At 41.3% G+C, this 26,101-nt stretch overlaps 1 protein-coding gene across 1 annotated transcript; it reads left to right on the top strand.

The window, feature by feature from the left end:
• CNN3 (calponin 3) lies at positions 1 to 26,101 on the top strand. Its single transcript, XM_076337785.1, has 7 exons — positions 1 to 176; positions 20,736 to 20,857; positions 21,308 to 21,374; positions 22,777 to 22,914; positions 23,427 to 23,543; positions 24,294 to 24,440; positions 24,998 to 26,101. The coding sequence occupies exons 1-7, from the start codon at positions 120 to 122 to the stop codon at positions 25,343 to 25,345; spliced, it is 996 nt and encodes a 331-aa protein (XP_076193900.1). The 5' UTR covers positions 1 to 119; the 3' UTR covers positions 25,346 to 26,101.

Here is a 26,101-nt window from a genome sequence, read left to right as displayed (position 1 = left end):
CGGGGCCGGGCCGCGAGGGAGGGACTAGAACTTTCCGCGGCCGCGGGCGGACTCTCGCCTCAGCCCGGAGCCGCCAGCGCCTGCGACCAGCGCCCCCAGGCAGCGGGGAGACCGCCGACATGACCCACTTCAACAAGGGGCCCTCCTATGGGCTCTCCGCCGAGGTCAAGAACAAGGTACGGGCGGCGGCGGCGGGGGGCTTTGTCTGCGCCGGGCCGGCGGAGGCGGGGCGGGACGGGGCGCGACGCGGGGCTTCGCTGCCTCCGGGGGTCCCCGCCCGCCCCGCGCGGTGGCGGCAGGGGAAGGATGCTCCCGCCGCCGGCCCCGGGACGGCGCTGTCCTTCGCGGCGCCGCTCGGGAAACTTGCTGCCGCGGCGGGGACCGGAGAGTTGTCAGCGCCGGGCGGACCCGCGTGCGGCGCCGCGGTGTCGCGCCGCCGCCCGGGCTGCACCTGCCCGCGCCGGCGGCCCTGGCACGGGACGTCCCGCTCGCCGCCGCGGGCGCTGTCCCGTCCCCTCTCCTCTCGGCGGCACCGGGCGGGGAGCGGCGCTCGGACCCGCAGCCGTCCCAAACCCGTGCCGCGGCCGGCGGAGCGGAGCGGGTCGGGTCGGGTCGGCGGGCAGTGCCGGCCCCGCCGGGGCAGGGCGCAGCCGGCCCGGGCCGAGCGGAGCGGAGCGGCGCGGCGCAGATGAGACGCGCGGCGCGTCCCGGCCCCCCGCGCGGCGCATTCCAGCCGCATGACATCATGGGCACGGGCGGCGCGCGGCCAATCGGCGCGGGCCCCCGCACAGACCGCGCATTGTCTGCCCGGCCCCGCCCCGCCCCGCCCCGCCCGGCGGGGGCACACACAAAGGCGCGCGGGGGCGCCCGGCCCCGCGCCTCGGGGGGGGGGGGGAGCGGGAGCGGGAGCTCGGGGGGGGTCCCCGGCCGGGCCTTCCCGGAACTCTCCTCCCCGCTGGTGAGCGCCTCGAGCGGGGAGGGAGGAGGGGAGAGCACCGAGGGGGTTGAAGCCGTGACGGGGGCTTGTCACAGCGCCCGGTGCTCCGGTTTAAAACGGCAAAAGAGTCACCGCGGCCGGGCCTCTGCTGCCGGAGAGGCGTGCGCCTTTTGTGCATTGTTTTTCTGAGTTGCTCTGACTTGTCTTTGATTTTTCTCACGTTCTGTGGAACAAAAGGTGCGTATGTTAGTGTCCTGTTACACAGACTGTTACCTGGCAGCGAACCATTACCCGGTAAGAGGAAAAGCCTTTGCAATAAAAACTGCACCGGTAAACACCTAGGGATAAGTTGGTGCTCCGTGTCTTTATTCGCAGGCTTAAATTCTAAACGTGGTATTTAATAACTGGTTATCTCGCACACGTGTCTGGTTTCAGGCTTCAGCAAATCCCCAAATCCTGTTTTACTTCTGGCTGAGTAGGAAGGGGAGGAGGGAGAAAAGTAGTTCGCTTTAAACGTTGTAATTTATGCAGAAAGTCTAAGTTAATATGTTGGAAACTCTACAAAATACACCTTCCCCCCCCCCGCATTGGCTTTCTCAGGATGGTTGTGGGGTTCTGCAGCAAAGTTTGATGACATCATGTAACCAAATGTCTTCCAGAGTGATTGCGTCCAACATCTGAACTTGGTGATTTACCTACACCGTTACAGTCTAAAAAGAAAAAGACAATAAAACATATGTTGTGTATTATTGCATGTGAATTAGGAAGAAAATAAATGCTCTTCTGCTTTAAAAAAAAATTGACAGAATCATATAGGCTTAACAGTGATCCCTTTATGGGGACAAGATGGGAAGAAGGTCTTTGTTCTTTCTTTCGGTTTCTTATTGTCATCAGCTTCCTTAGGGCCTCCGGAGAGGAACCGTTCCAAGCCTGTGCGTTAACAGAGGGTTTGAAACTGGTGTATTTCACGCCTTTATGCAAACGGCCTTCTACTTTATCTTGCTGAGCGTCTGTCATTTCACTGACTTTCTCCGCTTTCTTCAGTGCAAATATTGCAGAGGGATGGATGTTCTGTGGCAGCTTCGGTTTACTTGTGTGCGGGCTTCTGCTGCAGTCCTTGGAAATGTCAGTGCAGCAGCGCCATAAAAAATTATCCAGATGCGCCAAAGACAAATGAACTCATGTCCCTTAAAAAAAACCAAGCGAACAAAAAAAACAACAACAAAAACTCCAGCAAAAGATACAGCTTTGAACTTTGAGACTGTTGCTTTTACTGTAAGAGATCAAATTTCAAAGCAATTATGTTACAGACAGATATATTGCATACCTCCTATCTAGTATCTTGCATAGGTCTGTGCATTAGATATGTGTCCTCTGTATAATTCTAGAGGTTCAGAGAATAATGTCTCTGTAAAGATCAGAGATTTCTTTTTCCAGATCCTTCTGTCTCATAAAGATTTGAAGAACAACATCCAGTTTCCAACTCTTGGACCATTTTTTGGTACTGGTATTAGTCATGCTTTCTAAAACACTGACCTTCGTGCAAACTACTGTGTTATGTTGCTTTTTTTTTTTTAATGTGGCGTTGGTGTAATGTTTGTAAGTAGCTGTGGTACCTCCCTGTTGAATGACGGTGAATGTTAGATGCCCTCGCTTGAAATTTTCAGCGCTAATCCCCAAGCAGTGTTTTTCTGCAGAAAACAGATGTGTTGATAGCTATGCTGCCTGAGGGCCCAGCTGTGCTGGGCAGAAAAGTCTCTTATTTTCCCATTTGGCATTCTCATTTGGCATTGTATTAGTGTTCAGAGAGACCTTTTGTTTGCTGTGGTATTTGAAGAGATGAATATAACACGTCTTGATGCTTTATAAGAATTCCGTTTAATTGATGTTCAAGATTCCGTCTTAAAATCTGTTTAGTTTGGTGTTTAGGGCTTTTTCTTTCTTTTTTTTTTTTGTCCTTTTGAGGCTCCACCCTTCGCTTGTTTTGCTCCTTACCTTAGTTCACACTGATAAGGTGTCTGGTCTCTGTTACGGATCTCTTTTCCTCGTTCCTACAAAGAAAGGATGGAATTTGTGTACTGGTTCCCAGCTGTAAGGAAACTTGTCTGCATGAGAAACGTGTAGGTAGTCAAACTAGTGTAATCCCTTTGAAGCTGATTCCCTGTTTACTTGAGATCACAGAAGATACTTGATCCAAAACAACTATTCCGTGAGGAGCCCTTTAAGCTGATTGAAATGGATAGTTTCTTCTGCAGGCAATAAATAATTTTCTTCTTAAGCAATGGGAGAGTTTCTGCGGTACATGAGGTTCGCGTAGCTTGAGATGATGATGCAATAAGATAAAGCTACAAACTAATGTTATATTTGTCTCTGATTTACAACTGAGGTAGGTAAGAAATTAGCAGAAGCTTTTGCTCCACTGTCTCGCTGCATAAGGTGCGGAGCAAACAGGAACGCCAGGCGGGAGGAGAGGTTCCAGTTCATTCAGCTGCTTCCTAGTGACTCCACCCTTCCCATGGAAATGGTATTTGTATCGGGCAGGCATTTATCTTCTCCCCCCTCTTGCATTTGATACGCTGCCAGTTTCATCTCCATGTGAAAGGAAGATGGGCAGAAATACAGTCTGTGTGGGGAGTCAAACTCTGCATAGCATTTGGTTATCCTGTGTCTTGACTCTAGGCTCTGCCCTTTCTTCCAAGCCATCCCTCCCGCAGGAAGCCAGCACTGGTCAGTACCATTTTCCAAACTTTTTAAAGACGGCAGAGTCACTGAGGTGAGTTAGTCTGTCCCCGCAGCTGCCACCCTGAAAGGTCAAGCACTGGTGATACGGACAGGGAAGGGAAGCCAACTTTTTAAACTGGAGGCTGGTAGACAAATGAAGCCTGTAAACAAAATATCTCCTGTTTTGCAAGTGTGCAGGAGGGCAGTAGTACTTCCTGCTTTCCTTCTCGAGGACAAATATGAGTTAATGAAGAAGAAATGAAGTCTGTGGGGAATAATACTAACAAGTCCTAGGTGTGATTATTGTGTTCCTTCTGAAACTGCTGAGGAGAAAATTCTTGTACTGTATTTCAATAGCTACGGGCCAAATAAACAGATTTAATTTCTTTGTCCAGAAATGACCCTTTTATGAATGTTTTTAACTGGGAACCAGATTCGAATCATTAACTTTCAGATTTTTTAATTAGTGATTTAATAGCTAGATGAAGTTTTAGCTGCCTGTAGTTGGACTGTTAGGCCCTCTCCTTCCTCTTTCTCACCCCTCCTTTCAAAACAGTAATAACACCCTTTTCCTTTTTAAAGCGTAACTGTTCCTACTATATACTTGTTTTACCCTTCCACACTTCCTGTAGGCTATTTTCCTTTAGCAAACCTCACCGAATTTTATGACCCTTATGTAAGAATGTTTGCTGGTGAGAAAGTATTTCTATTAATGTTGTCTAAAAGGATGTAATAAAAATGAAAACTGTACTGGATAAAGGCAACGAGAACTTATGCTTTGAGAGTACAGGTGGCTATCTTCTGTGATGATAACTGACAGCGTAGGATTTCTGCATTCCCAATTGCCTTGTACGTAGAAGTCTACATAGCTTTTGAACAAGTAGCATCTTTAATTTACAAGTTTTAAATTAAATTCAGGTGTTTAGTTTAAAATAAACTCAGCTTGTGTGACCTTTTCCATGATACCAATCGTAAGTTTGTTGCATGGAGAATAAATTAAAAAATCCATTATTTTGATTCTAACTGTCAGAAATATTATAATAGAAATGTATACACTGAGATTTTACAAAGGAGATTTCAGAGGAAGTAGCAGAAGGGTTTTTACAAGATCAAGCATTGAACTTCAGTTTGCTCCAATTAATTCATGGTTTCTGATAGTTGATCATAGCTCTTGAAGTTAACATTTACTAGCTAAATACCAGTTTCAACATGCATAGCATTGAAACTTTTCTCTTTGTGTCCAATTTCTGTATTTTTTCCAAAGAACTGGAATTTTTTCCAGCTGGATCTGGGCTTTAGTAACAGCTCTGCAGTCCAAATGAACGACTTCATAACTTTGTCTTTTTTATTTATTGTCTTCCAGAAATCTGTGTGTTAATCTTCAAGCATCCTATTTTTTTTTTTAATAGCTGTTCCCAAACCTCCTTTATAATTGTAATACACAGAGATGAATGAAATGCTGAGTGAAAACTTCTGCTACAGCTTTAGTCAAGAAATCTGTCAACTAGATGCACAGAATGCATTCAACGTAAGAGAACGGTACTTAATGGTACAGTTTTGATAACTGAGTCAACAGCAAAACTGCCCACAAAACATAAATATGACAGTGGAATAATTCCATAGCTAAATTTGCAGTCAATCAATGCTTGGCACAATAACTACATGTATCACTTAAAACACATTAGTGATACAAACAATGAAAACTTGTATTTTGTCACTCTGTCTTAAACTGCTTTTTTTTTTTATGTATCAGCAACCAAATGATGAGAATTCTCCAACTTATTTACAGTATCCTGGCTGGTTACTGCTTTCTGATGCTTAGTTTTACCTTGACGGACATTATTGACTTTCAGTAACTCGGGTTCAACAACACTTCCTAGAAGATGGTCCTGCTGCATGCTTCCCTCCACTTCCAAATCATGCGGTGTTTCTTTTCTGGGCAGAAACCTCTTACGCTACTGAGAAAGTGTTTGCCACCTCAATTGCTGAAACATGAGTTCAGCCTTTTGCTGGAAATTTTGCAGAGGATTTTTTTTTTTTTTAAAGAAACCCAGTGAAACACTATCTTTATTAAGCTGTAGTAACCTATTAATTTGTATTCTCCTAGTGTAAGATCCCATGTGTGAAGACTTCTCATATTGATTGAGAAGTGGTATTAATGCAGTAGCTCCAATCAATAGCTCCGTGTTTTGGTTAATTTTTTTTTTTTTAGAGGAGGAAGGTATTCCAGCAGTGGAGAATCTTAACTGCAGTGTCTCCATTCATCTTCATCCTTTACTGTCTACCTCAGTGCGTCTGGTCTGTCTGTCTTGACGTGTCTAATCCATTTTCCTCTTCTACTGTTACTATTTCAGGACAGGTCTGCTCTCCTGAGCACCTATCGGGTATAGGTTTCCAATTTTGTGGCTACTTCAATAGAAGTTTTAATACTACAGAAGTAATAAGTAGACCTACTAACAGGTACAAACTAATGGTGGTGCAACCTGTGTAGCATTGAGTTGACAGTTCATACCTATGATCCATCTCTTTTTATGATAAGCAGAAGCAAGTAATTTGCCACGGCAATGCTTCCCTTGCCAGCAACTTGGATGTTAGCGTCCCTGCCATCTGCTTAAAGCCTCCTGCATTTGTCAGCCAAGCGTTGCCTGTTCCGTGCGCTTGCCCAAGCCCACGAACAAGGGGACTTGCCTTCGGGAGCCCTGGCACAACCCCCACTAGGCAGGTATACCCTGTATCCAGTTTCATTGTTCGGTAGCCCCCAAGTAGGTGAAATGAAACAAGCCTGTGCAAGCAGCTACCCTACTGACTTCTGGCAGTTGTTGCTGTGAACCACTGACACAGGAGTTAATTTCTTTTTCTCAATGGTTTAAATCCCCAGTAAACCTTGACATGTCATTGCCAAGTTGACAGTTGTCTTTTGGCATCCTCATGTGTCTCAAAACTGTCACTTGGAACAGCGCACAGCCATTCTTGAACTGTGAGACATGTATCGTGGCCCCATGTTAAGCCCTGTGGAGGGATGTAATTTCCAGTTCTGTCTCTTGGCTCACACCATTCTTTTCTAGGAGGAAGCTGATTAATGGCATGGTGTAGCCGGGATTAGCTACCGCTGCCTCGTGAACATCAAAGCAGAGGTGGAGCACTAGACCAGTCTGCTCCTGTGCGTGCATAAGGACAGCACAGATAGAAACCAACAGTGCAGCCCCCAGCAAAGCATGGTGCCTAAGTAAACTTGTGGCAAACTTTTGTTATGTTTTACCCTAGGAACAACACTGTCTGCACTTTCAAATTGAAAGCACTTTCTGTGGATTTATAAAATGTATTATAGTGACCTCATTTCTGGTGGATTAATAAACTTTTACTGGTGATAGAAAAACATAAAACTTGTTGAGGTTAATGCTTAAGGGTGTGGGATAGGCATCAAGTCTCACATCCTTTACGTGCAAGCTCACAGTGTACCTCCTAGGGCCAGAACACCTCTGAAGAAAGCAAATAGAGTTTGACAGAGTCATGATAATTAAATGGGATTAGTAGTCTCAGAAAATAAGAAGTTTAATTTGCATTGCAGTATTGCTTGCTTGTTTAAAATGTACAGATGAATGTGCTTTTTGTGTGGTTTCAGAGTTAGACTTAGTTTAAAATTTAGAGAAAAATACCTATTACATTCCTGTTGCTGAGTCAATACCCTTAAAAAGATAGATGGATGGATGCATGCATTGTTTTGGGATAATGGCATGTCAGTGGGGTTTTTTCTTCCCTTGCCTCAGCTTTTTTTTGTAAGAACGTTAATTTGGAGGCTTTTTCTTACCTCCAAATAATTTATAATTTGCCTTGGAGAATAAAGGATAGAAACTTCTCTGTACCCAGAATTTTGTTAGCTTCTGTAGCTACGTAACACCATATACACTGTGCATCTGACACATCCTTTTAAGGCAAACTTTGTAGAGATTCCCATCCCCTATGGAACTGTACAGGAAAGGCCTTCAGTAAAAACGGGCTTGAGGCCAGGACACGTAGGGCAATTTGAAACAGATTTTTTCTAAGTGAGATCATGTGAAAATCCTTCTTTTTTTCTTTAAGAGGGACTCTTTTACTTAAAAATGCTTTTTTTAAGTATCTGATTCTAAACAACTGTTAACTTGTATAGCTATATTCAGCAGCAAATGCTCTCTCTTGGGTAAAATATTTTTGGTTTTGCAGTAATGCCTCAGAGTAACTTATGCTGTTGTTTCTGTTTAGCAGGATTGAATTACAGTGTTTTTCTCAAAGACAGTTTTGACTTTCTTCAGGTGGTAGTTCTATGTTTGGGGTTTCTTTTCCTTTAAAAAAAAAAGGACCAAACAAAAAAAAAAATCCCTCAAACTCCCCCCCCCCCCGCTCCTTAAACCAGTGCAGAGTTTAGTAGATATTAGGACGGGAGACAGAATTAAACTTCTTGTTGCTTATATAAAACCATCTCTTACCTGAAGCAGATACGATTCTGGATGTATAGATTACAAAGACTTGAAGGCGTTAGTCACACTGGAGGAGCCGGCAGTAAGAGAAGACCATTACAGCGAGGCATGAGGTGCTGCTGTCACAGCTACGGTCTAGTGCCCTGCTTGGACTCTCACCAAACTGCCTTACCCAGCCCCAGCAGCTGGGCCAAGCATGCTTTAAGCCTTGGGAGTCTGAACTGCCTCTGGTCACTGATCCTGGCTCCCTCCTGGAGACCGGACTTTAACCTTTTGATGCCTTTGCTGCTTCCCTTCCAAGTCTTGACCTGGTCTTCTGGGGTCTAAACAGGATTTTTCTCGAGGACTTTATTTAGGCAGACATCCTTTTAGTTAGAGTAATCCTTAAGAGGTATAGTAAAGTGAAACTGTACGTGCCTTGTGCATACACCCTGCAGGACTCCAACACCAAGTCTTTTCCCAGATTTGGGCAAAAACTAAGTATTTCTGCATTTCCTTGCTGTTCTGAAATGCTTTCATGAAGCTGGGATCTGATCTACCACATCAAGTCCTAGCTGGCTGAATTATAGATGGATTCTAAACAAGTCTTCCTACCCTGCTTTGCATGTTTGGACCATGGCTGTTCCCAGAGTAAAACCGGGCATTACTACTATAAAAACCTTACTTTGCTTTCCTGCTAAGAAACCTCTCCTGTCATACTGCTTTCTTGTTGATATTTCCACTACTACAGCCTCTTATTTATAGACAGAGAGCATTATCTTGGTATTCCTGGTTTTGCTTGAGTAAGAGTAACTTAATTGAAAAGTATTTTTCTGTTGTCCCTAACCAATTGACTAAACACTAGAAGCCTTGCTAGCAAAAGGTAAGGCATGACAGACACCTGCATTTGGGAAGGGATTTGGTAATATTCAAATGTTCATGGTGAAAGCCAGCTCTTGCCTTGCTGCTAACGGGGGCCCCACCAGAACATTTCCCTTCTGTGCTGAGCACAGATGGAGCTCAGAGCTCAGGCCAGCACACACCAAGCAGAAGGATGTGCCGGAGCAGGACCTGTACTGTGGCTCCTGTTGAGATTCCCACCGCCCGACCAGGCTGAGCTGCTACTGCTTTCGTTAACTTTATAACACTGCGTGGGATCAATTTGAAGCCGTGTTATATGTCGTATCTGAAAGTCAATACAGTGTTAAATCAATGAAGCATATGTAGTTCAGACACATACCTAGTGTTCCAAGACTAAATGTTCTTTGCTTATTTTTGCAAGAAGCTGTCCCCTTACCTTGCTGACATCATTGTATTAATCATGCCCTAATAAAAGTACAAGTAACTTTCTAAGAAAATAAAGACTACTGCCTTTTTCCTATGGTCTGTCTTGATAGCATCCTTTATCATTAATAAAGGATGGTATGAAAGTGTTTGTGATATGGAAGGGTACTTCTATTTGAAAGAATCTAGCAGGTTTTAATAAAAAGAATTAAAAAAAAAGCTGTGAGATTAAACATCAGAAATAAAGAACCGGTCTTTGAATGGATGGAAAATAACTGGAACAAAACATAACTAACAAGGTTAGAGTTCAGTCAGGGCACCCGAGCGTTTTGTTCTACAGAAGAATAATGGAACCTTAAATAATTGAGGATTGAGACCTCTCTCACACTTCATTTGCAATACAGCATTGCCCACGCATAGTGCTGCTTGTGTATGTCAAGCCTACAGTGAATTCAGGTGTGCTGCGTAGTGAGACTACAACTTACCTTGTGGTATCCAGAGTTTTGGATGCGGTGTGTATGTGCATCCCCTACCCACCCCTGGCAGTGCTAACTGTTCTTCCTCCACTTGCTTAACTGCTGAAGAATGTTGGTTTCGAAGTTCCTGCAGGGCGTTTAACCAGAACCTCTTACTTAGGGGTTTGACTTGTCTTTCCTACTTTAACAGTAGTACTTACCTTTGTACTCATTATAAACTTCAGTATAGCAGGCTTATGGCTCGATTCGTACATAACTTAAACTACATTTTCATTAAATAAAAAGTTGAGCTAAAAGTTCATCTAATCGTAAGCTTTTTTAAAAAAAATGTCCAGCTGTCTGCTATACAGATTTTATGATTTATATAGAGCTGCCTGTAGGAACTATGTAAATTTCCAATACTCTGTCTTACTTTTCTTAGACTTTCTGCAGTAATCTTCTAAATTTCAATTGTAGGCCTTTAAAGATGGATATTACTACAAAATTAAGTAAACGTTTTCTAATGTGTTTATGGTCATCACTTAAAATATCACATTAATTGTCAGAAATGGTTATAAGCAGCATATCATTATGTGGTTAAAGCACAACTTGCCTGGGTGGCCATATGCAAAATATTTTTGGATGTTTCCTGGAATATAGTTCACATTGTTTATCACCTACTGACCTTTAACCTGTCAGAGATAGACCCAGGAAGGGGGTGAGGTGGTAGAGGGCAAGGAGCAGCAGAAGCAGATTATTATGTTTCATTCTTTGTGCTGAATTCATTCTTCCAATTTTTTTGGTGGCAGTAAAGCAAAACAATAGCATGAAGCAGCTGATAGGCAAGATCTTCTAAAGCTTAGGATGCAAAACCTGCATTTCTTGTACTTCTGCTAAGGAAACTGGATATGGGGAAAACTACCTCAACGAGAAAAAAATGTGCTGTGTGTGAATTCAGAGATTTTGATCTACTACCTGTATGAAAGATGACTCTAGGCAGACTTTGCTATCTAGTAGAAGCTAAGGAACTTCAAGAAATCTCCTTTTTCACCTGAATTACAAAAAATACAGATTGAATCATTTTGTGCAAGGATGAAGTGGTGGTAAGAATGAGAGAAATCTATATTTTCCTTAGGAATACTTATCACAGGCACCTCAGTTAGCCTGTTCAGCTAACGTGAGTTCACGGAATGAAACGGGAGCAGGCTGACAGGCGACCAAATACAGTCAGAGCAGTTGGTGGGAAACACTGAGCACTGTTAACCGGGAAATGCCCGTTACCTCAGGGCCTGCCATGTCATCTGGATCATTTTTCAGGCAAGCCTTTGCCTGGCTCGGCAGTGGCAGTGAACAGTCAAGTGTCTGAGCTTACTGGGTGGGGGCAAAAGAGGTGTGAAAGCAGCAGAGTCTTGAGGTTTACCTTTGAAAAAGGTATGAGAAAATGCAGCACGGACTGTGCCTTCGCTGGAGAGGCAGAGGGAATGTGCATTTTGAGTAACATTTAGCAAAGCTTGCATCGACAGACTGCAGTTTTCTTCAGCTAACTTTTTTGAGGGGTATGTTTGAGTTACTAATTAGCCACTTGCTGCTGCAAAACACAATCCCTCTGTTGTTGGTAAGCAAGGAGGGTTTGAAAAGAAGAAAAAATGTCTGGAGAGAGACTCAGACTGAAATAATCAGATTTTGTGTCCTGTTTGGAAGGTGAAGTTGGAAGACTTGTCAACACAGTTGGGCCTTGGGGAAGGGCTACAGAATCACAATACAGTTTGCTTGTAACATGATGTATTTTAAAAGCTGCTCTGTTGGAGGAGAAAAATAAGTAAACTTGAAAGAATATATAATTTCCTGGATTGCTGTAGCAGCAATAGGTTAGACAAGTACTCTCAGAAAGATATAGTGGTCACTGATGTTACTATTTCTGTTTGCAGGCTCAGTCTAGCCTTTGAGAACTACCGTTCCACCAGAGTCACAGTAGAAGTTGTCTCAGGAGATGCTTCCTGGGTTACTACTAGGAAAACTAGGTTTTCAGATTTTTGGGGGTTTTTGCTGTTTGTGCACCAGATTGTTCTATTATATTTCTCCCCCCCCCCCCCCCCCCAAACAAGAGCAACTAGATATCACTGAAGTCTGTCGGTACAGCAGGTTACCAATATTTTCAGTGCAGCACTCAGCACGTTGTTTCAGAAGACATCACTGCTGGTGATTTTGGAGCCTGCCCAGATTTGCTGGGTCATACCAGAGCTCAAGCCAGTCATACTGGGGGCGGGTTTCAAAGCACAGAGAATCTGTTCGTCTCAGGGAGTAACAGGCTTTTGTGCACCGGGTTGGATCGACACTGTCTTAGCTGAGAAAAAACTTTATATCCCAGTGTTTTTTTTTTTAAATGAAAACAGCAATGATTTCAAATAATAGGTAGGGAATATTACTGAAACGATGTTCTGCAAAGAAATTTAAACTATTCAGCAATACAGACTAAAGATACAGTGCAAAGGGACTCGATACCAAGAAGTATAATGTATGGTGGCAGGCCCAGAAGGCGCTGCAGTTGAAAGTGGAAGCTGATGACTAAGCAGAATTGGAGTTACAAGCCAGAAAACCGTGACTCTGACAAGAAATGATAAGAACAAGAAATGTGAGAAAAACTCTGCGAACAGATGTGAATGGGAGAGAGTGTTGCAGTAGTACAGCTGCAGAGAATGAGAGGGAACCAGTATTCGGTCCAAGGGCAGGCATACATCCGAGTCGTTAGCGCACTCTGAGGGAAGAGATGGTGGTGTTTGCTTCTTGAATAGTTTGCAAGCTCTCACAAAATCATACTGGACAGCCAGGGAGTAGGACACTTAGTTCTTCCAGCCTGCTGATCTGGCAGCAAACGCCATGCGTGACTACAGGTATCTTACTTGTAAGATGACTTGGAAACTTTGAGGCATGACTTGTCCTTACTTCACAGAGTTTAAACTGGTGCCTATGGGAAGAGCGCCAGGAATTTTGGATTAATGCTCATCCATCCCTCCTTTAAAGATTGTAGCCTAAATTTTGATTTACAGAGAAAACAGTGAGATGTTGGCAAGTTATCAATTATGCTACACATAACAAAAAACCCACTGTTGAATATTAAGCAAAATGCATACAGCTGTAAAATTTTTGTGCTAAGTAGCATAGTGGGATATAGTGAGATCTTTCAATATTAGCATCAACACAGTGTGTTCTCTGCCTTTCTGTGCAACAGTCCATAATGACAGGAAAAAAACCCCACACGTTCAAATACCAGAGCATACTTAATGGTGGCTTTCAGTTTTTAAGTACTTTAGTCTTTGGTTTTCATCTGGATTTTTACATTCTCTTTGCCTTTGGGTTTCTCCTGCACAAATATGCCTCCTTTGACATTTGCTTTTGCATCCTGTACTGGTCAACATATATGAAATTAACAGGGAATTTTAATTTGTCCTTATGATGAAAGGTCATTGGGTTGGTAGCTCAAATGGCAAGAAGCTCCACTTGACAATAGCCTTGGTACCCTGTCACTCCCTCCTCTCACCCACTTCCAGTAAAAAATCAAAACCTTGTATTTTCCCCACTGTCTTAGGTTCTCTGTCTCAACTTCAAGGGTACGCTATTTATTTATTCTACGACTAAGTAACTATTCTGTTGGTAGACAACTAGAACTGTTCTGCAGAAAAATATTGATGTATGTCCTTGTCACTCTCCCTCACCTCTGAAGCTGAAGATTAGATGTGTACAGTAATCTATTTACACCATAGAATTTTAACCAGAAAGTTTTAACTCAGTTGTGTAATTAAAAAAAAAAATCTAGAAAACCTTTCTTCCTGCTTACGAGAAGAACGCTTACTGTTCTGTGCCTTTTTCTTGGTCGTTTGCATAACCAGTAAGCTCTTAACACTTTTTTGTCCCAGACATTTTGCTGTATAAATTTTAGATGTGAGATTCAGAACTCTGTTCTGGAAGAGCAGGCGATGAACAGAACGGGGCAGCTCAGGTGCCAGTAGCTGGAGTTCTGGAGAATAATTTGGGACTGGCTGTGTAGTCTGTCTCACTCCCACTTCTGAGGAATAAGGGCTTCCGAGAGCCTCTGCCTTGACCAGGAGATAAATTATGCTTTCATCTTTCCCCATACCATCATAAAGCCTTAAAAAGGGGAGGAGAAAGATCTCATCACAAACTAGTGCCAAGCAAATGATAAAGAAGTGTCAGCATTGGTGTCTTTGGTCTCTGCAAGACAAATCGCTCCTGAGGGTAGTATTTACTTCAATGCAAAGGATATTTGTAGGCACCACCGAAACCATAAGAATTCAGTTTCACTCCGTTCCAAATTGATAAAAATTGAAAAGTTGATATAGGAACAAATTGCTGCTTGAAACTTAAACTGTACAATTTTAGGTCTTAAAAGCTGGAGTTTTCATTTAGTTATCTTTATTTGCTTTCAGTAGTTTATGACCTAAATGTGTAAAATTAATATTAAAAACCCCTGGCTAGACCTGGATTAAATTCAGTATGAGATGAATATGCTCCCACGCTTATTAGAAATCCAGTAAGCTTTCTCTACTTGATCTTTTTTTGACTGAAAAATTAGTAATTTTGTGTCACTTTAAGCAAGGATATGGGCCACACCAAATTTCTCCCTATGAAGAATATTAACATCTAAAACTTACGGCTTGCTTTATTTTTCTATTCACTTTGGTGAAAAAGTATGCAGTTAACCTCTTCATATACTATCTTGGAGTGAAGTCCTGGCTATTTTGCTGTCTGTACATGGCCCTGTGCTTTATTTACCTTGGAAAACAGCAACATACAACCTATATACATATCAAAGTGCAGCAAAGTAAGTCTTAGGTTTTGTTGACAAACACAGTTCCTGTGATAGAGTTGTTCACTCACTTTGACAAGCACATGCTTTTATTGTTAAAACTTTTGACCAGAGAGCAGTTTCTTCAAATGCTTACTAGTACTTTAAATTTAGCATGCTGCACATTAAACATTTGACCCCTGCTGTGGGGGCATAAAGCCCAATGCTTTAGCCAAAAGTTTCATCAGAACTAAGAATTGCGAGCTGTTGTGTCATGATGGATAACTTCGAAAGTTATGTCTCTTATACCTGCTTTTTACCTTACTAATTTTCCTGTTTGTTAGTCCCAGCGACTTGTAAAAAGCTATGCAGTGTGCTTAAACTCTTTCTTGAGATACCGTTACGGTATTTTTCCAGAATAGCAGCAATATAGACAGCTGAACTCTTAAACTGGAGATTTGGCATACATGTAGCCCTTAGTGTACAGTGTGTACTGTGTAATTTGGAAAAGATTAGTGTAAAAGGACAACTGAAAGTCCGTATGATATCATTTATGGTGTGAAATACTGGTTAACATCATCACTCAAACTTAGCATGCTGCAGGCACACTGAGTAACTTTCATGATCTGTCTATGTCCCTTGAAGTTGGCCAACATAACTTCATTTGTTTCCAAGAATCCATACACTTGATAAAAACAGTGATGACTGCTGTTCTTGTACTACAGATGGAGGGAGGGTTTTTACGCTGTAAGAGTAAAGTCCAAACAGTACGCCCAAACAGTAAAGTCCTACCTGAACAGAACAAGATGTGAGAATTGGGTGTGAAGTTGCCAGAGGAATCAAGTTTAACCCAATGATTCTAGCCTTAGGCATACATTGGCATAAATGTATGTGTATCACACCACCTGCTAGTCATTATCTGCATCTGACATTCAAAGATGAAACTTGGCATTTAGAACAGGAATTGCCTAGCAAGAGGAAGAACTGACTTCTTGGTGCCTCAAGTTCTACCCCCTCCCTCCTTCCACTCAACGACAACACAACACGATGCCAGCCCTACAATTGAAGTGCATCAGTTTTAGGTAATAGAGAAGAAGCGTTTACTTTAATTTTCCTGTAGTAGAAGTTTACTATACTGAAAAAAAAGATTTTTAGCTGAAATCCTGGTATTAGTATAACTGGGTTTTGCTGCTTCTTCTGCATCATTAATGAGGCAGTCTTTTATCCTGGCTGTACAGGACAGACACTGTTTAGCAGCATAAGCATCTGAGACATTTTAGTTCCTGATAAACTTAAATTTGTGTCCTTACAAAACGTAAGGACACAAAATGTGTCCATACGTTAAAATTGCATGAATGTGTGTGAAGCTCAGGAAAAAGTCAAGTTTAATGTGATATTAACTGGTATTAAAGAGTTTCAAGCTCAAAATGTTCTCTTATAGCATGGAGTTTTCCAGATTTCTGCCTCCTTCCTTACAAATTCAGATACAACTAGAGTATTTTGCAGAGTTGTAACTAACTCAAGTTGGTATTTTATACAGCTGTAGTTGAAAATGAGTAGGTGAATTTTTTTTATCAAATTTGAAGCCAGTCCAAAAGGACAGTAATATATGAACCTAATTTTTCTGCAGCCTCCTCTTACTTGTGACTTACAGTAGCAAGGCGATATGTACTGTCAGTCTTCAGAAGACTACTTGTAGTAGAACTATTAAATTTGTACTTACAATTATTCAAAAGATTGCCTTTCAGTTAATCATCAAATTTCGTGTAGCTTTTTCTATACTGAATACAAAGACAACTCTTTCATATTACGAACTTTACTAGCAGTCAAGAGCTTGTAATAGGCAAGTAACACCTACTCTTTTCCTCCCACAACCCTAGATCACCTATAATTTTGACCACTTGTATAAACTTTAGTTTCCTTTCAAAGATATTTCTAACTATTAAACCTTTGTTGACGCTTCAGAGATACAAAGAGTAGCATTTACAACTTTATGTACCTTTCAAGATTTGTCAGAACAAAGTAAAGAAATTAGCAGTTGGCTTCCCGCTATCTGGTTTTAAGCTTCCATAAAATCTTTATATCCATTGCTACAATTGAATCTTTTCTACAGTGTTCTGAAACTGTAGCTTTTTTCATGGCACCTATGACAAATACTTTGAATGAAGCTGCTTAGCTACCACTTTAAATCTTCAGTAGATGATGTTTTCTTTTGCTGTGGACTGGTAAGATTTAAGTATCTTACATGAAAGCTCAGTACTTAAAAAGGATCAAATGTTGGCATGTTGATTAGTAGTAATGGAAAAAGCCATAGAATTTTTTAATTTATATCAAAGCTTCCAACTTCCCCTGGTAGATAGCAATCAAAGGAAAACTGGAACAACTCTGGTAGATGTGGAAAATATGAAGTATTCACTAGCTTAGTGTTACATAACTTTTGGTTGTGCCATCGGGAATAAAAGAGCTAAGAATTTGAAGTAAGCGTAATCCCTTGCTTCTGGTGGTACCTGACCTGTCACCCTCCCTGTTTAACCCCTTCTTGTCACATGTTTAAAACCAGATTCTTAAGTTTATGTCTTTAGCTTTTCAGATAATTGAGTATAATTTTCAAAGAAACTATCGCCACACTTCACTTTTTATAACCTAGTTTCCCACCATTTCAAAAATCAAAACAAAAACTTTACCATATTTAAGTCAAACTGTACAGTAGCAAAGACAATTCAGAACATCAGCAGATTTAGTAATGCTTTTAGTGGCAATAAGACAAGTTTCCTCATGTGTATAAGCATATTTTATTTCCTATCTCTAGATAAGCACTGTACTGATACCCCAAGACACTTCAAAACCTCTTGAAAAACTGAAGATTTGAACACATGTGAAAGTACTCCAACATAAAGTAAATATTTTTCAGGAGAAGTGATAAAATTCCATCCATTACTTCTAAGTTCCCCAAGCAACGGGGGTAGCAATTTAATATTCAGCTCAGTTGTAATCTCAAATATGGAATGCACTTAGTATTAAATAAGGAAAATTTTTGCCATTTTTTTCCTTTTTATGCTTGCCAAGAAAGATTAAAATAGCCACACTTGCAGAATTCTTTAGGGTTCTCACTCTTACTGGCTCCCATATTTACTCTTTTTTTTTTAATGTGGGGAGGGAGGAGAAAGAGTCTGATCTTCAAAATGTGTCTCTTGATAGCATGATCACAGACTTAATTTCCTCTTAAAAAAAGAAAAAAAGTGGTTACCAGTACTTAAAAATAAATTAAGTTGTAGAAAAATAAGTCTTAGAAAGACAATTTCAGTTGCATTCCAGACAATTCCAACTGCAGGATGGCTAAACTATGACTTAGCATTTTCTTTAAGCTACACTGAAACAGAAACTGCCAGAATTTTCAGAAAGCATAACATTCGTTACATTTCTAACTAACTAAAGAATTGTGGAAGAGATTAGCTTAAACCCCTCTCTGTACCCACACGCATGTTAGAACAGTGATTTTAATGTAGTATGAACTGTCAACATACAACCAACCAGCCCAAGTTGTCTGCTGTCTTCTGACTGGAATATCAGAACATAGCAAGTTCTGGCCTTTCTACAAATCCTGTTTTTTCTTTTGAACTGGTATACAGAAATATATTATCTATTGTATGTCTCGTTTGTACACATAACTTAAGGTTTTGTGGGTAAGATCACTTTTGGACGATCTCTGTATGTTCTGCAATGTGTAATAAGAGTACAATGCTATGTTTCATTCTTCTGGGGGTGTTTTGGGATCTTTCTCCTCTGCACAAATACATACTTTCACATGAAATAACTGACTCAGTCACGTCCAAGACCACTGCTCTTCTGTAAGTTTGAACAAGCTGGTTGAGTTCTGCCAAATGTTCCGGGGGAGACAAATTAAGGCTGCAATCACATAAGCCTTGTTTCCATAGGACATAAAAATAGCCATGAAGAGTAGTTCGCAAGCTAATCACCAGGTTAGGAAGGAGAAAGATGATAACCAACTTCCTCATAGACCATTTTGAAAATGTTAACCTTTCTGGTAGCCCCTCAGAAAAGGGGCTACCCACCCTTTACTATTACTGCCATCACTATAAATTAAGGCTGTGGCTGCGCTGCCTCACAGCAGCTTCCTCTATGGAGCTGTGAACTTCAGGTAGCTTTTCTAGTCTGCTTCTCATCTTAGCTATCTACTATCCAAAAGGTGTGATTAAAAAAACAAAAACAAACAACAAAACCAAAAAAGTAGTCATGACATTTTCCTCACACTAGGCAGTATTACCTGAACTTAACCCTTTTTTCATTGAAGAAAAAAGGAAGAATCTTGATTATTTGAGACCAGCACTGGTCTAAGCACGGAGGTACTTGTCATCTTGTGCAGAATATCGCACAAAATTTTACACCTTAACCAAGATCTGAATAAGAGAATGGGTTAGTCCGTTATCCTGATCTGTAACTAAGGCACCATAGCACCACTATTACAAATAGTCTAAGGAAAATAAGTATTACTCAGGCAAGTATTTGAAGTAAAGCTAGAGATACAGGAATTTTCCATTCCCCTTAGAAGAAAAATAGAGAACAGGATACTGTAATTTTTAGTTTGGAGTTGGGGATTACTAACGCTAGCTGAAATGTAGCAATTGCCTCTATCCAAGTAATTCAGATAGGTTGGAATTATAATCTCATGCAGTATAAATAGCTGCTAATAGACTTCAGCCCAGTAAGGCCAGATAAGACTGTACGTAAAAAGTCTGAAATTTACATTTTGATCTGAATGTGAATGGCTTTACATGAGTTTCTTGTTAGGAATTTGTAAGTAACTGGTAGGAGCTGAGCTGATTTTCCATTAGTTAAGAAACACTGCGAGTGCATTCCGTGCTTGCCTGTCAGGTTTCTCACGGTAGCTCCCTCATTCCCCATCTTGCTCGCTGACCCATGCGGGACAACTTCTAACAAAGGTGGGAAAGTGTTGCCAACCTCCGCATTAGTGCAGTGTATTTACGCCATAAAATCTTGTGCTCAGATAACTTGTTTTGTTTGCGGAAAAAGGAGCAATGCTTTCAATGATATAATCCCTTTTCTCCAACTCGCCAACATTGAGGAGTATTGCAAAAGTAACAGGTTTAGGCTGAAGGAAGTTTGACCTGCTTTTCACTCTCTTCAGGGGAGGGGAACAAAGGGCAGAGAGTGGAGCGTGGGCCCCGCTAGCTGCCAACATCGTTGAAGTTTACCGGTTTTAAGCATTCCATTCACATGGATTGATTTCTAGTGACTGCAGCATAAACTGACACACCGAGTAGCGAAGTCCGAACGTCTGGAAAAGGAATTTTAAGTCACCTTGCTAACAACTCTGGGCCTGTTTGATGCCTTTAACTTCAAAGACCGTTGCAGGTTTTCCCTCTCTAAAGTAACACTGCAGTAACTTTGCAATTAAGACATGAGATCACAGTTTATTCCATCAGAGTCTTCCAGCAGGGCCAAAGAAAAGAGAAATAGCAGGCATACTAAAGCTTAAGTTTACAAGAGCCACACACACAACCCCCAGAATGCCCAGCAAGATAACTCTTAGTGTTGTAGCGACAAGGGGAAAACTTACTAGGTCATCTCCATTAATCGTAACCTAGCTAAAAAAGCAAACCCAACATAATCTTCGGCTGAAAAACTTCAAATCTATTATATAAAAGTTCCCATGTAGAAATCTACATCTGAGCAGTAGCACTGATGGCATGGCAACGCAGAATTCTTGTGTTCATGACACACTATTTCACTTTTGTACTTCCTGCTAAAGTACAACTTGGGTAGAATTCCCCCCCCCAAAAAAGTCATCATTCCTCCGCAGCTGTCAAAAGACTGTTCACAAGCTCCAGCGATTCTTACAGTAGGAAGAACTGTTAAGTGCTTCAAAGCGCTGTTTGCAAATAAACATTTAGTAAAGCCATAAACATTATAGTAAAAGTGATAAAGACTTACATCTGTACGCTGATATTTAAAATACAGTACTGGATAAATGCTATAGCATATTCTTTGAAACAGATTTGGGGGGGGAAAGAGTTGCCGTTTTCTCTCGTGAAGTAACTTTCTAACTGCTTGTGTTACAGATTGCCCTGAAATATGACCCCCAGATAGAAGAAGATCTGCGTAACTGGATAGAAGAGGTTACAGGGCTGAGCATCGGTGCAAACTTTCAACTGGGATTAAAAGATGGCATAATCTTATGCGAGTAAGCATTTATTAAGTAACCTTATTTTTAGCAGTTTTCCACTTTTGAGGAACTAAGGAGGGACTTTCTGAAGACTCCCCTTCAAACACATCAACAATAATAGTCAAAGACAGCTGACAGTAGGGTGGGAGACAGCTTCTTTGAAATTGTGGAGAAGAATGAAAACTTAAATCTCCTTTATATTTTAGCAAAGATTTCTAAGTATTTCTAAATTTAACTGTGAAGCTCTTTTCTATAGTAATCAAATGGCACACAAAAATTCTTATGGTCTGTTAGACTTGTTAGACCTGAGATCTGAGCTAGGCACTCTGTATAAACCAAAAAATTAACCATTTTGATGAAACTAATGCAACTAATAAAGCATGAGTGAAAATATTATATAATGCCTGCACAGATGGTATAAGGATGAGATTTATTGTTTAAGCATTTCCCTTTTTTTCACCTCCCTAGGCTTATAAATAAGCTGCAGCCAGGATCAGTGAAGAAAATTAATCAATCAAAACTAAATTGGCACCAGGTAAAACAAAAAACCCCCCAAAACTACACCTCTAACCCCTCCAACCCCCAAACAGTTCTTTTGTTCTGTATTAACAAATTTGCTGTGAATATGGTACACCTTAAATCTTAATAGCACCAAGTTTTGTATATGATACGTACACAACAGTTGAGGATACTGCATACATGAACAGCATTTAACAGAAAGCAACTATAGCTGAGATGGCTCATAAATGGCAGTTGAGCATACGTATTTAATAGTAGCGCTTTAGCTGTTAGGTGAAACTTCAGGTGGAAGAAGAACAGAGAGCCACATAGCAAGGCCTTTTTCCAAGTTAAAAAAAAAAAGCTGTTAACTTTTTTTATTAAATCACAACTGTGGTTTTCCATCCAGGCAGTGCTGCAAGGTGTTAGGTCAACAGCTTGCCTGTACCTGGACATTCGAGGTCACTGTATGAAGTGGCCTCCTGAGAAAGCAGCTGGAGAGGATGGGGAGGGAAAGGACCCGAACGGTCTCAGAAGAAATGGTTGTGTAACAGAACTCAGAAAACAATATGGTGCAAACTACAGTACGTATTTTCTTTCAGTATATCCAGATTTGATTTCTCACGAGTGCTCTATCTAGCACTCCCCCCCGCCACGGGACTATCAACGGCAACATGCCTTTAGAACAAGCATTGGAAGGGTTGCTGGTTAGAGTTGACTGCCTTTACTGTTGATGAGTCTAGCTTAACACTGCTGTGTCAGCCTCTTGTTTTTACTGGCATTGAACACTTCTAAAGACAGTGGAGGATTTTTATTTTTAAAAAAAGTTTTACTACCTAAGACTTGAGAAGGAAAGGTGAGATTCAGTCCTTACTCCTCGTGCTCCATATCGCTTTCCATTTTCTACAGCACACAGTGCTAAAAAGTGCTAATAAACCCCAGAAGCTTGGTTGAATTTGTCCCAGGAGGTGAGCAAGATAATACCTTCAAACTAAGTTAGATGTTCTTACTGTCCACGTAGCTCTGTTCTTATTTGACTCAAAATTATCAATTGCTGAAGTCAAATAGCATGGACACTATGTCAAATTTTCCAATTTGAAGCAGGTTTTAGATTAGGATTTCTCTTGGAAGGGACAGAGTTGAGACAGTGTTGTCATCAAAGCCCCCTCTAACAAAGTACATGATACTCACTGATGGAGAGATGCCAGGCTAGATAAACCCTTAGATTGATTTCTGAAGTCAATATTAAAACTAATGAAAAAATAATGTCAAACTTCCTACCGGTCCCTCTTAACCACACCAGCTGTTTTGTCCAGTTAGCACAAGGCACAGAACTTGCCTAAAACAAGCAAAACAAACCAACACCAGAAAGCTTGAAAATTACTTAGTTTCTGAATTGAAACACTGAGTAGAAAACTGGCTTTTTTGTTTCTGTTTAGCTGGAGAACATTGGGAATTTTATCAAAGCCATCCAAGTCTACGGCATGAAGCCACATGATATTTTTGAAGCAAATGATCTTTTTGAAAATGGAAATATGACTCAAGTACAGACTACTCTAGTGGCACTAGCAGGTCTGGTAAGTATTTGTACCCCTGGAATTGGCACAAATCCACATGCCGGTCCAGATGCACCCTTACCACTCATGTAAATACAGAAAACAACAACATCTCTCCCCTGTCGGGAGGGGAGAGATACTGCTGCGAGTCTGAGATACTGCAGAGGTTGCGCTTCCGAGGGCTGTGTCCTACGGCATGCCTCCAGGGAAGGCTCGGGGTTCGGATTCTTGACTGCAGATGGCCTTGCTCTGGAGCCGCGTGTGCATACACAGAACTGGGGAGGCTCACAGGAGAACGCGAGTCCCTGCAGGATACCCTTCTGATAAGATACTTGGGTAGCTCTGGAGTGCCACCTTCAAGTGGCACGGGGGAACTGTTACCTCCTCTCACCCCGACACAGAGTTTCTCATAAGAGATAAACCTGCCTGTGGCATCACTTGAGAGCCCAGAGTCAGGGCCATAAAGCCAGTGTTCCAGTAGCAGAAAATATACGTTAAACACTGAATACTCTATTTTCCCTCTCCCTAAATAGGCAAAAACCAAAGGTTTTCATACTACAATTGATATTGGTGTCAAATATGCAGAGAAACAAGCACGAAGTTTTGATGCAGGAAAACTAAAAGCTGGTCAAAGTGTAATCGGCCTGCAGGTAAGTATGAAATTCAAGTTTGCACTTAATCTGTTATATTTGAGAACAACTTTCTTGTTTTGATTAACTGATACATTGTTTATGCAAAAACAGCTGCAGAATTACAATATATTCTTATCACGGAAGGAGCTATGAGGTTTTAATTCTTGTGAGCAGTTGATTGGCTTTATAAGCTCAAGTGACTGCCTGGAAGGTTTTTCTGTTTGTTTTAAGTCTGCAATAAGAATGATAAGGAGGAAAGGAACAGCCAATATTAGCAGTATCATCTCTGTCCTCTAAAGTGGTTTTAAAGTAGGAGTCTTTGGATAGCTAAAGCTCCTTATATGGTAGAAGCTTTTTTTCCTCTCCACTTTCCTTACTAGTCACAAAACCCAAAATACCTGGCATAAAATCTTAAAATTCCTGTGGTAGAGAAGTTGCGGCAGTGTAATTGAATCATTACTGTCCAGGGTAAAAGTTATTTATTACATTTTGATGCATACATCCATTCTAATTGCAGCGCAGTTGGGCAAATGCCAGTCACTGAAGTGCCTTCGGATGACCGTTGCCTTTATTTTTCCTTTTGAAGCTCAATATGGAGAAAGGGTAATTTATTACAGGTAGCGGTCAAGCTACATGAGGAAAGCGTGCACCATAATTGCTTTTTCCGTCAGCCACCACAGTTACCAACCGTATTTGTTTCCTTCGACTGTGCTTGCTGTACAAATAAAAATCACTTTTTCTGTCCACTTCTTCCTTCCCCCAATAAAGATGGGCACCAACAAGTGTGCCAGTCAGGCAGGCATGACTGCTTATGGAACTAGAAGACACCTCTACGATCCAAAAATGCAAACTGATAAGCCATTTGACCAGACGACGATTAGCCTACAGATGGGCACTAACAAAGGAGCCAGTCAGGTAAGCAGGACTGCGTGTGACACTCGCAGAGCAGATACAACTCTCAACCTGGGAGAGCCCGGTGGGATAGCCGAGTCGGAGAGTTGCGTGCAGTAGCAGAGTCTAACTGGCAGCAGTGAGAGGGTACAGTTCAGCTGTGCTTTTATGCAGTAATTGAAGAACTTAAATGCCTTGTCACTAACCAGTGTGTTCTGTGCTGAGTATCTTAAGGCATAAAAATGACCTGGCGCTTCTAGAATTTCCGGCTGGCTGTGTCATACCAGAAGAAAACAGTAACTTCATTTCAAGTACTAACTAGACAGAGGCAAAAAAGAAGTTGCTTCCTGGGCACTACCTCAGTCCAAACACTTGGTATATTCTCTCAAAGAGGGAAGTAAACTGCCAGGACTTTCTTCTGTGACTTAGCTACTAGTGAACACATGCCGCTGTGCTATATTTTGTTATACTTTAATTTCTACTTTCTAGCACTACAGCTAGCACACCTTACTGGAAATCATAAATCTAGTAATCACAGCTCTTGACCTTCTTACTGAACCTCTACAATCCTGTTTTATTAGGCTGGTATGCTGGCACCAGGTACCAGGAGAGACATCTACGATCAGAAGCACATATTACAACCTGTGGATAACTCAACTATTTCGTTACAAATGGGTACCAACAAAGTAGCTTCACAGAAGGGAATGAGTGTGTATGGGCTTGGACGACAAGTGTATGACCCCAAGTACTGTGCTGCACCAACAGAACCTGTCATTCATAACGGCAGCCAAGGAACAGGAACTAACGGGTCAGAAATCAGCGATAGCGATTATCAGGCAGAATACCCAGATGACTATCACGGAGAGTACCAAGATGACTATCAAAGAGATTACCATGGTCAGTACAGTGACCAGGGCATTGATTATTAGCTTTGCATCAAAAGTTCAGTATTAGTCCATTATTTTATTCAGTAAGAACGAAACTAGCCTTGTGGAATTGTTACCTGTCTTTCCTACACACTATGCTTAATGTACCTAAAGAAATACTGCCTTACATACATTCCTTTTTCCTTTCTCTGCCCTTTCCCTGTCTAGTTGCCTTTAGTGCTGTAACAGTTGTAGTCTACAGCATAAACAATAACTGCATATGAAGTAAAAGGAATACTGTGAAAGGGGGAGTGCTCTTGTACAGCCAGGTCGTCTAATAAGGAGCTATGCATTTTCACAATCTCTACTTAAGTAGGTATCTACATACCACATTAAGCCTTCATTTTACATATTTACAGCTTTTCTGTTTTCCAGATAAAAGAATTTCATGCTTAAAGTTAAATGTGGTCTTTGCCAATTAAATCTAAGACATCACATTAGTGATTTAAATATCATTACTATGTTTCTAAGGTATTGTTTGCTAATGGTAAGTCCTGCATTAGACATAAGCATGCATTTGCGATTATGTATTCATTCCATTATCAACACTGACCAAACTCTTAGCTGTCTTACTAAAAAGGGAGCTTGTACAAAGTCTTGAGCCGACAGAAGTCCCACGATTGATGGTGCATTTACCTTTTATTGTGCCATAATATATCCATGTAGAAATGCTTTTTCTTCCTTCAACTGTATTTATTGCCACACTTCTCAAACTGATCCCAGTGTATTTTTATAAATAAATATTTTTTCTTAAAGGTA

Source organism: Aptenodytes patagonicus, chromosome 5 (assembly GCF_965638725.1).
Source record: "Aptenodytes patagonicus chromosome 5, bAptPat1.pri.cur, whole genome shotgun sequence".
Classification (NCBI taxonomy): Eukaryota; Metazoa; Chordata; class Aves; order Sphenisciformes; family Spheniscidae; genus Aptenodytes; species Aptenodytes patagonicus.
Note: the sequence above shows the minus strand (reverse complement) of the source record. Positions and strands in the feature narration are given on the sequence as shown.

Coding starts and splice junctions, on each gene's coding strand:
- CNN3 (XM_076337785.1), top strand. CDS start 120: ATGACCCACTTCAACAAGGGGCCCTCCTATGGGCTCTCCGCCGAGGTC. Junction 21,375..22,776: donor CAAAACTAAATTGGCACCAG/GTAAAACAAAAA, acceptor GTTTCTGTTTAG/CTGGAGAACATTGGGAATTT. Junction 22,915..23,426: donor TAGTGGCACTAGCAGGTCTG/GTAAGTATTTGT, acceptor CTCCCTAAATAG/GCAAAAACCAAAGGTTTTCA.